Source organism: Crotalus tigris, unplaced genomic scaffold (assembly GCF_016545835.1).
Source record: "Crotalus tigris isolate CLP2741 ecotype Arizona unplaced genomic scaffold, ASM1654583v1 scf7180000018371.15429387391:27106975, whole genome shotgun sequence".
NCBI lineage: Eukaryota > Metazoa > Chordata > Lepidosauria > Squamata > Viperidae > Crotalus > Crotalus tigris.
Window position 1 is genome coordinate 26,480,807 of NW_024096970.1, and position 15,889 is coordinate 26,496,695.

Genomic DNA, 15,889 nt, shown 5'->3' on the forward strand with positions numbered 1-15,889 from the left:
ATTATAGATGAAATGGAATAATATTTTGATTGCAGGAAATCGTAACTGCAAATATAATGTAAAATAAAAGTGCAAAACAAGCCTTTCTCCACCAACAGTGCAATCTGATGTTTCTTATTTTACAGGTACAAAATATATTTCAAATGTTCAAATTCTAAAAGTAGGCAATATCCCATTTTCTTACCTTCTGTCTCCTGTAAGTAACCCATCCAGAAATCAAGGCATCTGGCCTTCTCTGATCCCGATAAACAGTGAATTGTAAAGAGATCACCAAGGAGTTTTGCTGAAAGTTTCTCGGGTTTGTGACATAATATGCTACAGAATGCATCGGGATTCATTTGTATTTTTTCCAAAACACCAAGTGTTTTCAAACCTTGTCTAAAGCTTTTGGGGAAATAGAGAGAGAGATGCAAAGAAAGAAAGTGCTATGAGTCTTTAGTGCTGTTTTTTTAAAAAATAAAAAAAAATCTTGTGGACACTACCAAATTTATTTTTACATCAGATTCCTCTTATTTTAAAGCATAAACATCCTAGCTAATCTCTAACAGCAAGAGGATTTTCAATTATGTTTACTAAAATGATTGCTGTGATTGCTTCAATTAGAAAGGCAAGCCCATACATTCTTACTCATAGCTTGTATTCTTTATCCTTCCACCCATATGTTCCAAATCTACTAAAACCTCTTGAAATATATTAGAAAGCTTCATAACCTTTTTGCTTGAATAACGTATGATTGTTGAAACAATCCTCAAAGGATTTCCAAGTGTTGAATAACAGGTTTTTTTTAACCTACACTTTACCAAAATTATTCATTAATTTTTCAATACTACTTGATTAGAGAAAAAAGCAATTCAGTGAAAATAAGACATAATGAGCAAACATATTTTAATGTACCCCTACAGGGTACATTAGTTAAAAATTTAAAAGTGATAGGAATGATTTCCAGAGCATGCAAACCTTTCAAATGGTAAAAGAGTTCTTTTGATGACATGGTGATTCAGAATCTCATTCACCAATATATTTTTGTCACATAGTGCTGTTACAGATTTCAAACATCCAATAGAAGCAAGATAGTCAGAGCAATCATTTATTGCTGATTCTAAGCTGCCCAGTGTTGTGGCAGATTTTATCTGCAGAAGAAAACCAAACATATTTGCACCATTAATGAACCATTCGAGCTAACACATTCCCTGGGACAACCTGTTCCCTTCCTCCCACTATATCTCTCCAGGCCGGTCACCACCATACTACTCTGTTCCATCCCATCTCCTCAATGGCAGCCCTATCCCCAAATGTAGGTCCCCCAATTCCCAAGGCCAGAGATCTCCCACTGTCTTCTACAGCCCTGGGAGGGGAAGCCAGGTGCCCCGAGGCACCTTAACTTCACTAATTCTCAGTATCATAATGATTCTCAATAACCACCTCCCATTCCACCACTAGCACTCACAGGGGATCCCGGTCCTGCTGTTCTCACCAATTGGCTCTCACCCAGAAGGAAAATCAGTCCTCACTCCTCAGTGAGAAACCAATAGGCTAGCAATCAAGGCACTTAGCCATCATATGGAAGCCATGACATGATCTACAGTTGCTTTCTTCCTCCTTGGGGTTACCAGGAGAATAGGCAAAATGATCTCCATAGTAGAGGGGGTAGAAAATAATCTTCCACTGAACTGTAACACCCCTCTGCCACCCTCATACCTCCAAAGCCTTAGCATCCATCAGTGATAAACAAATGGTGCAAGAAGGAGCGCCATGCCCACAACCACTGTTCACAAATGCAGTTGGTATTACAGGTATGGCCAGAGCAGCAGAACAAATGCAGCCCATCCTCCAGTGCAGCCTGAACAGATCCCTGAGAAGCAGACAGAGCCGGTGTGAAAAAAACTGCTGCCAGATTGACAGATGCATCTCAGCTCGATAGGCAAGGCTAATGCTGCAGAGTGGTTCATCCTGAAATCTGCTCCTTCAGTCTGAACAAGTCCAAAAATAGCCCAAGCAGATCTAGAAATCCAGCTTCCACTTAGGTATGTGCCACCTCACTCAAAAACATCCTTCAGCACACCACAACACACAATCATGAAGACCCTCTAACCTCCTATTTACTAGAAGTTTATATATATATCCTACTGTCTTACAGAGCAATTGCTCACCTTCTCTATTGCCTCCAAAATGTTTACATCAGCAACATCTTCTATTGTTGGCTTCACATTTTCTGTGCCATAGGCGAGACAGTGAAACAAGGTTTTGGAAAAGAAGCTAGGAGATGAGCCTCCATGAACCAGAGAAACTGCAATCATTTTCCCTGCTTCGAAGTATAAATTATCTTTAAGAGCTGCAAGTACAAATGGTATATTACACTTACTGAATATGACTGGTAGAAACTTGTTTTAATATGAGAAAAAAGTTAGATCAAAATCCATTCCATTCCCCATGATTCAGTCAGAACTGAAAGAGCTACTTGGATGAGAAGCAAAACGTTTTCAAAGAAAAAACAAGAAAGTCTGGTTGCCTTTTGAAAAGCAAGTTTGGGACAACCATGACTTGGATGATTGTGAATCTCCGTGGACCTTTAGACCAAAACTTAGTATTCTTTTTTCTACATCTTTAGTTACAATTAGAAGCCTATAAGGCCAAAAAATGGCTCTTTCATTTCTTCTGAGAAATAAATATACGATTTGTTTGTGAACTTGGACATTCAGTTTAGAATCTAAGAATGGAATCAGCAAGAATAGTAGCAAGTCATTTCTGAAATTTCATTTGTTTTATTTATGATCGTTATGATTATTCCTTTTAATGTGTGCCCTTTGCTTCTTCTGTTACACAGGTGATTACTATTCCCTGTTGATAGTTGGAAATTCTGTTCTGAATCCTTAAATATCCCATCACTACATTTCATTCAATAAAACCTATATATTTTATTCAATAAAACACATTCAATAAAACTAGTAAATAGGCATTTATGGGAGAAAAAAAAACAAGTTCTGTTTGAGCTCTAATTTCTTTAATTCCTTCTATTACTGCATCCCCCAAAACCATTATAAGAAATGTGTTTTAAAGCCTGGCAACTACCCAGGGAAAAATGTTGACTTAGCATAAGCTGAAGTCGATAGAGGAAACTGAATTACAAATGCAGCTGTCTTGGTTGCTTAATGACTGTTTGAAGTTACAAGACACTCAAAAATTTTTTTTACAACCTCTCCTTGAAGTTAAAACTGTCACACACACCCTCCCCCGTCATGTAATAGCATTTTGGGTGCTTGGCAACCTATTTACAATTATGACTGGTTGTCAAGCATCCTGTGTTCATGCACAATTGATTACCATTTGCAATCTTCTTTGCTGGCTTCCCCAGAAAGTTAATGGGGAAGCCTGCAGGGAAGATTACAGGCTGCTGCCACCTGTGGAAGGATTTCTCTTCCCCTCTGTCCAAGGAGGGGAACTCCTGTGGGGGCTGGATAAACAATGATCTTCGGGAAGCAAACTTTCCTCCAGCTGAGCACTGGATTTCTTCCCTCCTCCCATTGGGAAAAAAAAAATTGAACTTCTTTCCAGCCTTCCTACTATTCAGAAACATTGTGTCCACTAGCTTCCTAGCCAGAAACCCAGCAAGCATCACATTTTTGAACAGTAGAAAGGATCATTCCAACCTTTCTCGCCTTCAGAAACATTATGAATGCCTGTGCTCTTCTTGCAATTGTTCTGAATGGTATAGAAAGCCTCTTTCAACTATTCAGAAATATTACATTTGCTAGCTTTCTGGATAGAAAACTAGTGAATGCAATATTTCTGAAGGGTAGAAAGGCTGGAAAAAATCTTTCTCCTGTTGACTTGGTTACATATTATCTCACAATGTACTAGTAAACTTCATTTTAATTTTTACTGGCTGGAGTAAGCTGTCCTAATGAATGGTGAAGAAAGGTCTATCAACATACAATATGAACTCTTCACCATTCATTAGGTCAGCTTTTTCCAGTTAATGAAAGGAAGAAGTGATGCATTGTGAGATAATATACTAATCAAGTCTTCACAGTTTGAAAGAATTTTTAAAATGAGCCACACCAATTCCAGACTATTGGGAGTAATTAAAACATTGTGAAACAGGACACTATTTACCCTGAACTTGAGACAAAACTTACAATATATATTGTTTGTTTTGTACTTAGCCCAAACATCTGAAGAAGCCATTTTAAGATATTCTAATAGTTAATATTAGAATAAAGGCTCCTACTTCTGCCACCATTATTTATGTCTAAACATAGCTAGCAATCAAAGCTACATCCTCTCCTGGTGTATATTCTAAATATTTATGTCAAGCTTACCTTGAGAATCAAAGGACAAATTCTTTGAGTAGCCCCCTTCAAATAATGATGAATTCTGAAGATGAAGCATCAGTAATTGAAAAAAATCTTCCTTTGATGAGCAACAGAGACCCATCTCTATTTTATTCCTGCAGCTTATATACTTTACTTCAATAGTGTTAGCAGGATTGAAGTTCCGCTTCTGAAATCCTTTTAGAGCACTACCCCAGATATTTTGTCTGTTGATATTCAGTCTTGTTGGTTTGGTATTAATCTGTAATCTTAATTCCTTCAGAATATTGGAGACTTCTGTTTTCTGCATTCCAAGTTGCCTATATGATAGCAAAGCATCTATTTAGGAACTTCAGCAATAATTCTGATGGCAAGCAAGTATGAGGAGTAATTTGTATAAAATTTTTCAATAGTTATAATAATGGACTAATTGTAAATAGGGAAACAAAAGGATTATTCTGCATCCTAATTTGAGACCAGTTTAGAGAAAAGACTTATTAAAGAAGCATCAAAAATCACATTTCTATTGAGCTAGCAGAAAGTCTTGAATGGAATTCTGATTAAGTACCGTATATGCCGGCGTATAAGGCGACTTCCGTGAGCGCTGAAATTGGCGCCAAAGACGGGGGTCGTCTTATACGCCGGAAATACTGGTAGTTTCCGGCGTATAAGACGACGTTCTAGGAATGCGGCTCGGTGATAAAGACGGGGGTCGTCTTATACGCTGGGTTGCCTTGTACGCCGGCATATACGGTAATATTTCTATCAACAGAAGTATAGCTCTTTATACCTCTTGAAAATGTGCAGTGGAGTATAATCTTCCTGGAATAGTGTAGTCACTTCCAAATATTTATGGGAGTGAAATACTCCCCTTTTACATCTGAGATCATTGGATCATAATCCTGTCTCATAATGGAAGATTCTGTCTATCTGCATAAGTCTTTAGATTCACTAATTTTGAAACAATGGGCAGGATCCTAAAAGCTAAAATTGTATTTATTATTACTTTACAGTTCTCAGTATTAGAAGGCAAACTATTTTTAAAAAGCAGACTAGTAGTAGAGCCAGATCAGTCCTACCAAAAATAATGGGAAAGTGTTGCAGGAGAGGGTGGTATTCAATGAGTGCTTCCATATACCCACTCAGTTTTCTGCGGCCCAATTCTGAGATATGGTTGGAGAATGCTGTCTCTTAAAATATTGAAGAAATTTTTATTTACTAACTCGGTTGAACTATGACTAGAAGGAATCTTTTGGGATAAAAGAATTCAAAGCAATTTGTAGTATGATCTATAGAAAAGTTAGTTTTTTAAAAACTCAATCATTAAATGCAACTCTTTATTAACTTACATTTTTCTTAGAGACAAATTCCTTACTGAAGGACTGATGAAGGCAGATGGGGGTAAAAATCTGTTATTAGAAGAGGGAAGATCTAGTTGTGAACACTGAGTAAAACCATTGGAACATACCATCTTTGGGGACCTGAAGGGAAAAAGAACATCCCCAAGAATAACTTAATTTTTACCCAAGTTACAGATATTTTTTACAAATAAAAAATGGAAAAAGTACACATTCAAGCATATTTAATCCCAAAATTACTTTGAATGCAATTCTTCATAATCCAAATAGTTCTATCTATATTATATAATTCATCAAAGATTATATTTTTAAAAAATGACCTTAAAATAATTATGCTGGTTTCATAGAAAGGGTTGTTAACATGACATAAACATTTGTGGATTCCTGACACACTACGAACACATCAGTTTCTAAGACAGCAACTTTTTTGATCGTTAAAAAAGCTTTAAGCAATTTCTAAGAGAGGCATGGAATTCACCATAAAATGCTTGTTTGTTTACCTTAAAACATACATTTTGATTAGTTATAATTTAGCAAAATAGTGACACACAAGAAATAACTTGAGCACAAATGTTTGGAAGCTTTTGATGCAGTACAGCCTAAAGTTCAACTCAAAGCTGTGGCTAATTTATTCTACTTGGCAATTTCTTCAAATAGGGTTTGAAGTTAACATTTTTTTAGGATTTGTTTCAAATATTTACTATAGATTGTCAGTATGAGTGAAATAACAGTATAAATTAAGAAAATAAAAGCATCAAGTTGTTACGGTTATGTAGGGAAATGAAAAAAAAAATGACAGTGTATGAGCCTGAACGCACTGTGGCACATTTCAGCTTATTTATATCATGTTCAACTTTGGGTAGCATAAGTGCAGCCTATGGGTAATTTATTATTGTTCTTATATCTTATTTCTTTTTTTGTACACTTTAAGGTAATAATGCACACGATTCCATCTATTTTACCCATATTCACCAACCTGTGAGGCAAGAATGAGCTGAGACCCCAAAGTCATGCAGCTGGCTGCTATGCCTAGAAGAGGACTAGAACATCATGGTCTCCTAGTTCTTAGTTCTGCACCTTAATTACTACATCAAACTGGCCCTCTAAACAGTTTCACATGCTTGTTGAGAAGATGGAAATCACATGCCTGATATGGATGCCAAGGTGGGATCCTGGAGACTGTCTAGGGCATTTGGGCGATGGATCTTCCATCAGACTGTCTCCATTTGCTTTTTCTGGAATACTCAAAGAACGCTTTCGCCATTTCTGAGCACTTCCTGTATAACAAAGTAATCAAATGTGTTTTTTCCTCATAAATTATTAAAAGCTTTCAGTTAATTCAAGTTTTACGAGCAGTAGGCTCTTACCATTTGATTTGGCAAGGATGGTCCCACAATCCATGCATTCCCAGTTTTGCTCCCAGCTTGTTAGTGAGGAACATGCCAGATGAGTTCCACTAGAACCACAACACTGACAGCGTTTTATTTCCCATTTGCTAAAAAAAAAAGTAAAAATGTATTATAAATTCTAACAATAACTTTAATTCAACAAAGCTACATAGGCAATATCATTCTTTCTGAAAAGGAATTAGACCACACATTTATTGGAATGGAACAAAATGCAAGAGTGAAAGACTAATAGCATTTTAAAGTATTCTAGGTTGCCTTTCTATCAGGAAACGAATTTATCGATACTTAATACAACTGTTCAACTACATTTTGTTCTACAATGCACTGTTATTGAATAACTGCTAAGAAACAGGCTGACATACATTACAAATAAGAAGAACTGTCACAGAAAAAGCTACAGCAACAAACAGTCACAAGACCTTTAGAATCTAATCTAAGCAACTCATTCCCACAGATAATCTATGCTGTCATCCTTAAAAGCTTTCTAACAAAGCCAAATTTTCACCATTTGATAGAAAGTTGCTAACAATAAAGCTTCACTGGGAAGTGACATCCCATTAACTCCAAAGGGTAGCATATAGATGAGATCTTTAATCTTTATACGATTGCAGAAAGGTATATACTTATATTTCTTTTAAAACATAACTTTTTCATAACTATTATTATAATAAAAATAGAATTATTCAACATTTCAAATAAACAATGACTTTGCCAAATAGAATAAATTTGATGCAGTGATTAAGATGCTGGTCTAGAAACCAGGAGACTGTGAATTCTCGTTCCTTCTTAGGAACAAAAGCCAGCTGGATGACCTTGGGCCAGTCACTTTTTCTCAGTCCAACCCACCTCACAAGGTTGTTATTGTGGGGAAAATAGAAGGAGGAATATGTATTATATATGTTCCCTCCCTTGAGTTACCTATACAGTAATAAAAGTCTAAGTAATAGTAGTAGTAGTAGTAGTAGTAGTAGTAGTAGTACCACCACTAGTAATAGTATCAATATAAATAGAAAACAAATCCTTATCAGCAGTTACAGTGAATGGTCCAGGATTTCTTTGGCTTACTCAATTATAAATTATTTGATTTTTTTAATTACAATTTTGTGTTTGCTATATTTGAAAAACTATAAAGAAATTATACATGAATGGTGACAAAGACAGCATAAATTACTACCTATCAGGTTCACTGTAGTCTCTCCCATTTTTGCAAAGACATCTTTTAATATCACAATGTTGGTAATGTTGAAGAAGTTCTTGATAGGCGTTCTCTTCCAGTTCCCAGGAGGCATCTCTGAATCATTCAAACATTTATTAGAATACTTTAATTCTGCAGTTTAGCTTTTCTTGTTAAACAAGAAACAACAGCAAAATGCAGCATAAAATATAATATAAATACACAATATACAATATAATAAGATAATATATAATAATTTAAATCACTTACTTTTCTGGAATATGGATGCCCATTCTTAACATTTCGTTCTGAAATTTTTCTTTATTATTACATACAGGACATCTAAAGAAATATACCCCTGCACTGAGAGCTTGACACTGAATCCAAGAGAAAAATAAAGAATGATCAATAAAAGTTATTTACTTCACACAAAAACTAAATGCCTTTAAAGATTAAGGCATAATACCTGTAAGAACAAATAAATGATAGAGGTATAAAATCTTGAGACATTTTTTTTCTATTTCCTTTAAATTTTGTAAATTCTAACTACAAGGGTTGAATGAAAAGTAATGCCTTCACAGTCACCAACAGATGACAATACTAATGCATTAAAACCTCTAAGATGTTCTTTAACGTCTGCCCTTTCACTTCAGTGGATAGAAGATCACTGTGACAAAAGGTTACATTGATATTGTTCATTCTTTGAAATGAAAGCCTGCAACTATTCATCAGTGAACTTTAAGCAACATTCCATCTTTAATTTTTGACTGAAGTAGTCTCTCTTGGGACTTTCATTGTAGAATATGTTTTTTTTATGGCAATGACTGCATTGACATTGTGTGCTGTTAGGTCAAAAAAATGGTGAACAGGGAAGATCTGTGTGATCAGAATGAAATGAACAATTATGACAGCACATGAGAAATGCTGTTGAATTGATTAAAGACAACTGGCAGATTATTCAAAGGGACACTACTGTCAAGCTTATTATTCAGCTTAGCAGGAACATGTGAATCACATTACCAATGTATTTCAATATAGTATCAGAAGGTTGGGCAAGATGGGTTGCAAATGATGGACAATGTTCAAGAGTTGAAATTTGCCAGCAATTGTTGTCATGCTAAGAGAAGGAAAGTGATGAATTTTTTTCATAGCATCATGACAGCCAATGAAACATGGACTTACCCTGATGATCCAGAAATAAAGCATTAGTCCATGAAATATTATCACAAAGATACACCTGTAGAAAAAAAATTCAAAATCCCAGTTTGGCAGGAAAATACATGGCTACAGTTTTTTGGGACACAGATTACTTTTCATTTGGCACCACTATGAACTCAAAGTACTTCACTGCAATACTCAAACTTTTGAAATAAAAATGTAAGCAGAATTTGGAAGGACAAGAAGAAAATTTTGTTGCACCATGTCAATGGTAGGCCTCGTAGCTTATGAGCCACCCAAGAGGCAATTGTGAAGCTGGATCTTACTACCTTACCGCATTGGCCATACAGTCCAGATTTGGCATCATGCGACTTCCATCTTTTCCCCAAACTGAAGGAATACCTTTATGGGCACCTGTTTGAGTCAAATGAAGAAATGAAAAGGACTGCCAGGACCTGGTTGAAGAGACAAAGTATGGAGTTCTTTTGTGACAGCTTTCAGAAGCTTGTCCATCCTTGGCATAAGGATATAGTGAATGGTGGTGATTATGTGGATAAGTAAATATAGGTAACAAAAGAGCTCATTTTAAAGATTATTTCCCTATTTCATTTATTAAGCTATCATCATATGAACTAAAGTTATGGAGGTGGAGGCATTACCTTTCATTGCAACCTTATAGATCAAGTTTATAAGAGTTCCCATGTCATACACTGATTTCCATTTCACTTCCAACCTACTCTGAATACAGACCTACTTTTTAACAATAACAATTTACAGATTTTGTTTTTAGTAGTGAAAAAGAACTTCTGCTATCTCAACCCAGACATACCTGCAAGCATTCCCTATGAAACCAAGCATTTTTACAGCATGGACTTGTCAAAATGTTGTATGCAGGTGCTTGTTCAACCAACTCCAAACATATTGTACATTGTGATGATCCTTTACAATTAGCAAGACGTTTTTGAGTGGGTCTATGTTTCCAACAATATGACCTTAAATCAGAGATACAATTGCATAGAATCACATCACTTAAAAAAAAACAGAATGATTACTCAGGTAAATCATGCACTTTAGAAAAAGATGTTCTCAGATATAGCTGTAAGGACCAATGTGCTTTCATATTAACTGAAATTAATCTGGTATTATTAAGTGGAACCTTGCAATTTTAGAAAACAAGTATTTCCAGTACTTTTGAAATAGTTTTGAAATAATGAAGCAAAATAAACTTACGGAAAAGTTTCTCTGAATTGGAAAAGGCATCCTCTCTCTATTCCACAAGGAAAGTGGTAGCTTTGTTTGCATCTGGATGTTATACAACCAATTGAAGCACCTTTTTTCTTACAGACAGTACATTTCTAAAAAAATACCATATTAAATAATTATAACTAAGAACTAACTTCACCACAATACTTATGCATCTATCTGTAATGAACTGAAATATTTTAAGTGCTATACTTTTGTCTTTTTTAATTACCATTTATAGAAAAACAGTTATTTTGTATCAAAGCTTACACAAGAAAAAAACACTGGTCTCATAATGAAATAATTCATCACTGATAGTCAAATTGCATCCAGATGTTTTTGTTAATATTTGGTGCAGATAATTTTTAATAAATTATTAAATTCATAAATGTAACATACCTGCATACATTCTAATCTTAATATAAATTATTTAATTATTTAATAAAATATTATCAACTCCTATAAATTGCAAGCATTAATTTTTTCAAATAAACCATACAGTTTTTTCCTTTCATTTCATCACCTACAGATAAAAATCCTATAAACTCTATTGCATAGCCAATCTGGAATATAACTGTCTAATATGTGATCCCATAAAATAAAAAGTATCTTCCCTTTTATATTAACCTTAAGTCTGATATTCCCTCTCAGACCTAATCAATATCAGGCTTTGCAACAAACCAGCTGATAAACAAACACCCATTGAATCACAACTTGGTAACTTGTAGTTAGGTAGGTGAAAGCAATCCCAGAACAAGTAGACCTGGTAAATGTGCAGAACACTATGTTGCTGCTGATCTAGACACCTATTTTAGTCAACAGATTTATGAAACTTAGCCACAATACTGAAGTTAAATTAAATACTTAATGGTTGCTAGTCTAAAGGACAGAAATTAATCTGATCTCAATTTGCTGCTCCCTCTTCAAATGTGTTCCCAAAAGTATGGCAGCTCTTTGTATTACAGCAAGGATACACATAGGAAGAAAGAGCAATAGACCTCCATTTAAATCTTATTCAAAACCAGCCTTTCTCAATTTTTTTATCCTTGAGGAACCCTTGAAATAATTTTCAGGGCTCAGAAAACATCTACACGAAAATCACAAAAAATATAAACATTTCAAAATAAAATTCTCCTCTAACCTACATTTCACCATCTTCATAACAATAGCAAAGCAGAGGTTGATAATGGAGTCACAGGACTAAACATTCCCATTGCATTGTGCGGCGTGAAACATTTAAATAAAAAATAATAATTAATCACACACTCTCATAAAATCCCTAAGGCTTCACGGAAACACAGTAAAGAAAGGCTGTTCTGAACCTTTGTAGGAAAAGTTCATTTTGCAAGAAACTATAAATCTGCTTTGGATGTATCTAAGGCAAAGACCTGATTAATTCAGCTGGTTTAAAAGTAACACAGTTCCAATTGCATAGTTGAGAACAAAATCTTACTTTTTTCTTTTTCAACCAAAATAGCTTAATTACATCTGTTACTGCTAATGTAAGTTTAGGATATATTTAAATTTATGAATATTTATAACTCCTTGGAACAGATTCATTATTCAAAATCTCTTACCAGTCTTGCAGCTCGATTAATTTCTTTTTGGATATCTTCAGGTAAAAAACCATAAAAGCCTTCTTCATCTTCACCTCTCTGCCAAATCCCACTTGACATTAACTATAATTTAATGATGAATTAAATCAAGTGACATTCCAGACATGTCTGCATTAACTTTTCACTATAAAAAAGCATGTAATTTAATCATTACTGAGGTTTAGCTGCATTATAATTATGTGCGATTTTCAGCAAATTATTGAATCATGTTTGCAATATATTTGTCTTCACAATATGGCAATAGGTGTTGCCATTTATTCAGCACAGGTAGTCCTTACTTACTGACTGCAATTGGGAGCCACAACAATCACTAAGCATCAGCTGTAAACTGAAAAGTCATGTGAATATATCAGTTTTGGCTGTGGTTGTTAACAAATTGCCATAAGTAATTCAGTGCAATGTCACATGATTGCAACTTCTGCTTGGCTTTCCCATTTACTTTGCTTGTCAGAAATGGACTGTGAAGGTCACAAATAGCAATTATGTGACCATGGGATGCTGTGACTGTTGTAAATGTGCACTAGATGCCAACTACCTGAACCATGATCATGTGACCATGGGGACACTGTGAGAACTGTACCTTTGAGGATTGCTTGTAAATATCCTTCTTTAACACCATTATTCAAATGGTTACTGAGTGGTCAGTAAGCAAGGACTACCAGTATACCTTTTTGCATTTGGTCCACACTTTCCAGCCAACTAAGAAATATAAAGCACAAAAACAAATTCAGATAGTTGCCATAATTCAGTTAAGGCAACACCTGCTTCTGAGGAAATACAGACATGATTTGCTGACAACTCCCATTGTTTTCAAAAAGGTTCACTATCAATTGTAAAGCTAGCATTGCAACCTTATTGTACAAAATGATATCCAGATCTTTTGCCACTTTCTAGTTGCATAATTTTAAATTTTTGATCTGCATACTTTTAATTTTTTGCTTTCTATTTTTTTTATGTTCTGTAAGCTGCCCAGTCACCGCATTAGGGAGATGGGCGGCATATAAACAAACAAAAGATTTTTGGCAATTTTTCATGCTAAGAATAAGAAATTTTTTTTCTGCTGCAGCATAATATATATTGCTGAGAATCTTTGCATGCTTCTGACTCTCAATCTCAATGAATTCAGAATTTTTGACTTTCACATGACACATCTACACATGGAGCTTTGGCATTATTCCTGCAATGGGGTTGTACCCCTTTGTTCCCATGCTGACATCATCCTTTGCTGTTGAGGCTCAGCTTTCTGTGTCACCCCCTTGCTTCTTTAAGACACCTTTTCTTGTCTAAGGATGTGTCTTCAGCCAGGAATAACATGTATTCAGGTAACAATGTGGATTGCCTAATACTAGTTTAGGGCCAGTAACTGGCTGAATGTGAATAATAACCTTAAACTGAATTCAGAGAGGACAGCAGTGCCTATTGTGAAGGGTGACATTTCTCAATAGAAGTGGCAGATGTTCCATGTTTTTAATGACATTAAAAACAATTCTCCATTGTTAGAAAGATTATGCATAAAGTAAAGTATTTCAAGATTCACATTTCTCTTGAATTTCCTAGATTGAAACAAGGAACAACAGAATCTTATATCAGCTAGGTTTATGCACCTACCTGTACTCCTTTTAGTTAGTAATTTGTAAGGAAATTGAGCTCTATAATAAAATCTATTTATTTGAGTTTGTTAAATAGACATATATTATAACACAGATACCATAAGAGCAGCCTGTAGATTATCTAACTTTTCAACAGACTCCCAAAGTTCTCCGGATGTAGCAAGAAGTACTTACCACACAGTAATAATGAACAGTGAGATTATAGTCCTCATAGGTCCTTTTTTCCCCATATTTTTCAGGACAGTCATCAGTCCGTTGACAGAATTCACAGGCTAAAAGATAAAAAGAATGTTGTGTGGGCACTATGAAGTTCTACTGGTTATTGGGCATATAACAAGGTAACAGTAGTAGTTTTGTATATTTTATAAATTTCTCTGAACTATTAAGACTAGTAAATTATAGTAATTACAATCCCAGAAATTACTTCTGAATGCATTCATATATAAACAAGGTCACTTGGAAAGTTATTTATTTAGCAAATTTATTTATGGCTGCAAATTTATATCTTAACCAACTAACACCAGGTAGCCAACAAAATATAAATAATGAAATAAAAAATAGAATAAACACCAGTCTATTTAAAATAGTTGAGACTCCTCACAGATTCTCTGTAATTTTCTGACAGTATAACAAGATACACACATCAGGCTCTAGAAGCAACTTGGTTCATTGGCTAATAGAAAAGCCTTCAGGAAGGCATGTTTCCCATAACACTGTTTCACAGAAGATATGTGGAACATGCCCACCATACAGATCTGCCACGATGGGCTGAAACCACTGGAGATGGATAGTCTCTCAAATACTTGGTTCTATATCAAGTGACAACCAGCAAGTTGAACTAAACTTAGAAACTTACCAGAAGCCAGTGCAGCTCATGTAGCAGTGGTGTTATGTGGATGTTCTCCACCGCTACCCAATGAATTCAAGAACAGCCCATACAGAGTGGATTGCAATAATCTATCAGGAAATGGCTAAGGCATCAATGACTGTGAACAGTGCCTCCAGATCTAGAAATGGATGTAACTAGTGTACAAAATTGTTTTGTGCAAGGAGCCTCCTGGGCACAGCTACCTCAAAGAGATCTGTGGCTCCAGCAGGATTCTCAGGCTGTACATCAACTGTCTGTGGGCATTCTATTCCATACAAACAATAGAAGATGTCCAGCTGAAGGGAGCTCTTGAACCCACTGTGATTTAGTCTTGCTAGAATTGAGACAAAACCTCTTCTTCCCCATCTAGACTTTTCAAACATCACTTGGGCAGGAATCCATAACTGAGTATCATCAACATTCTGATGCTTTATCCTATACAATGGCTTCATAAAGATGTAAATAGGAGTAGGTAGGGGGCCTAGGGCTAGTTGTCAACCTCCCCCTCCATAACACAGACTGAAATTCAGCTAAGAGAAAGGAAAACAACCACAAAAACTATGTCTGCGTATCCCCTCCCAATTCTCCCAGCTGGTCTAGTAGAATGTCATATCTACAGTACTGAAAGCCACTAAAGAAACCAAGGAGGGCTAGGGCATATACAACATACCATCATGAACTTGCCATAAAAATGACTAATGCTATCCTACTGCTGTAACCTGACCTGAAACCCAACTGAAACACATCTAAATAATTTATTTCCTTGAGAAACCTTGAGAACGCTAAGTCTACCACCGTCTTAATAGCTTTCTCAAGAAAGGCCAGTTTGGAGAACTACCATGACCATATCTTTGAACAAGTACAAGACATAGTTATTGATCTGGAGAACTTAGCATTAAACTTTATTAATCTAATTAGAATTCAAAACATTAACATTATAGTGTTTGTATAGTCATTAAAAATGCAATGATGATTAGTAATAATTACTACCGGGCTTGATTGTAAAAACACCCCAAAGCACATGTTTAAATTAGTATCAGTTCTTTTGTCACCAAGGTTACTAAGTACAGGAAAGGCCAGAAATAGTTTAGTGTTCTGCAATCTGGGAACCATACAATTTCCACAAATCCCAACCAGAATGGCT

The 15,889-nt window shown here is 35.4% G+C and overlaps 1 protein-coding gene across 4 annotated transcripts in view; it reads right to left on the minus strand.

Moving 5' to 3' along the window:
* Positions 1–15,889, minus strand: part of G2E3 (G2/M-phase specific E3 ubiquitin protein ligase) — a 32,280-nt gene that overhangs the window by 2,245 nt on the left and 14,146 nt on the right. For 3 of the 4 annotated variants that reach the window (XM_039351915.1, XM_039351917.1, XM_039351916.1), the window contains 13 exons: positions 14,052–14,149; positions 12,229–12,330; positions 10,640–10,764; positions 10,239–10,401; positions 8,522–8,628; positions 8,252–8,368; positions 7,036–7,163; positions 6,816–6,945; positions 5,660–5,791; positions 4,320–4,630; positions 2,151–2,332; positions 958–1,130; positions 185–384 (listed from right to left, as the gene is read on the minus strand). In XM_039351915.1, the coding sequence (XP_039207849.1) occupies positions 185–384; positions 958–1,130; positions 2,151–2,332; positions 4,320–4,630; positions 5,660–5,791; positions 6,816–6,945; positions 7,036–7,163; positions 8,252–8,368; positions 8,522–8,628; positions 10,239–10,401; positions 10,640–10,764; positions 12,229–12,330; positions 14,052–14,149 (1,968 nt within the window). Of the gene's footprint in view, positions 1–184; positions 385–957; positions 1,131–2,150; positions 2,333–4,319; positions 4,631–5,659; positions 5,792–6,815; positions 6,946–7,035; positions 7,164–8,251; positions 8,369–8,521; positions 8,629–9,433; positions 9,489–10,238; positions 10,402–10,639; positions 10,765–12,228; positions 12,331–14,051; positions 14,150–15,889 lie in introns of those variants that run through there. The other variant, XM_039351919.1, reaches the window with a different exon arrangement.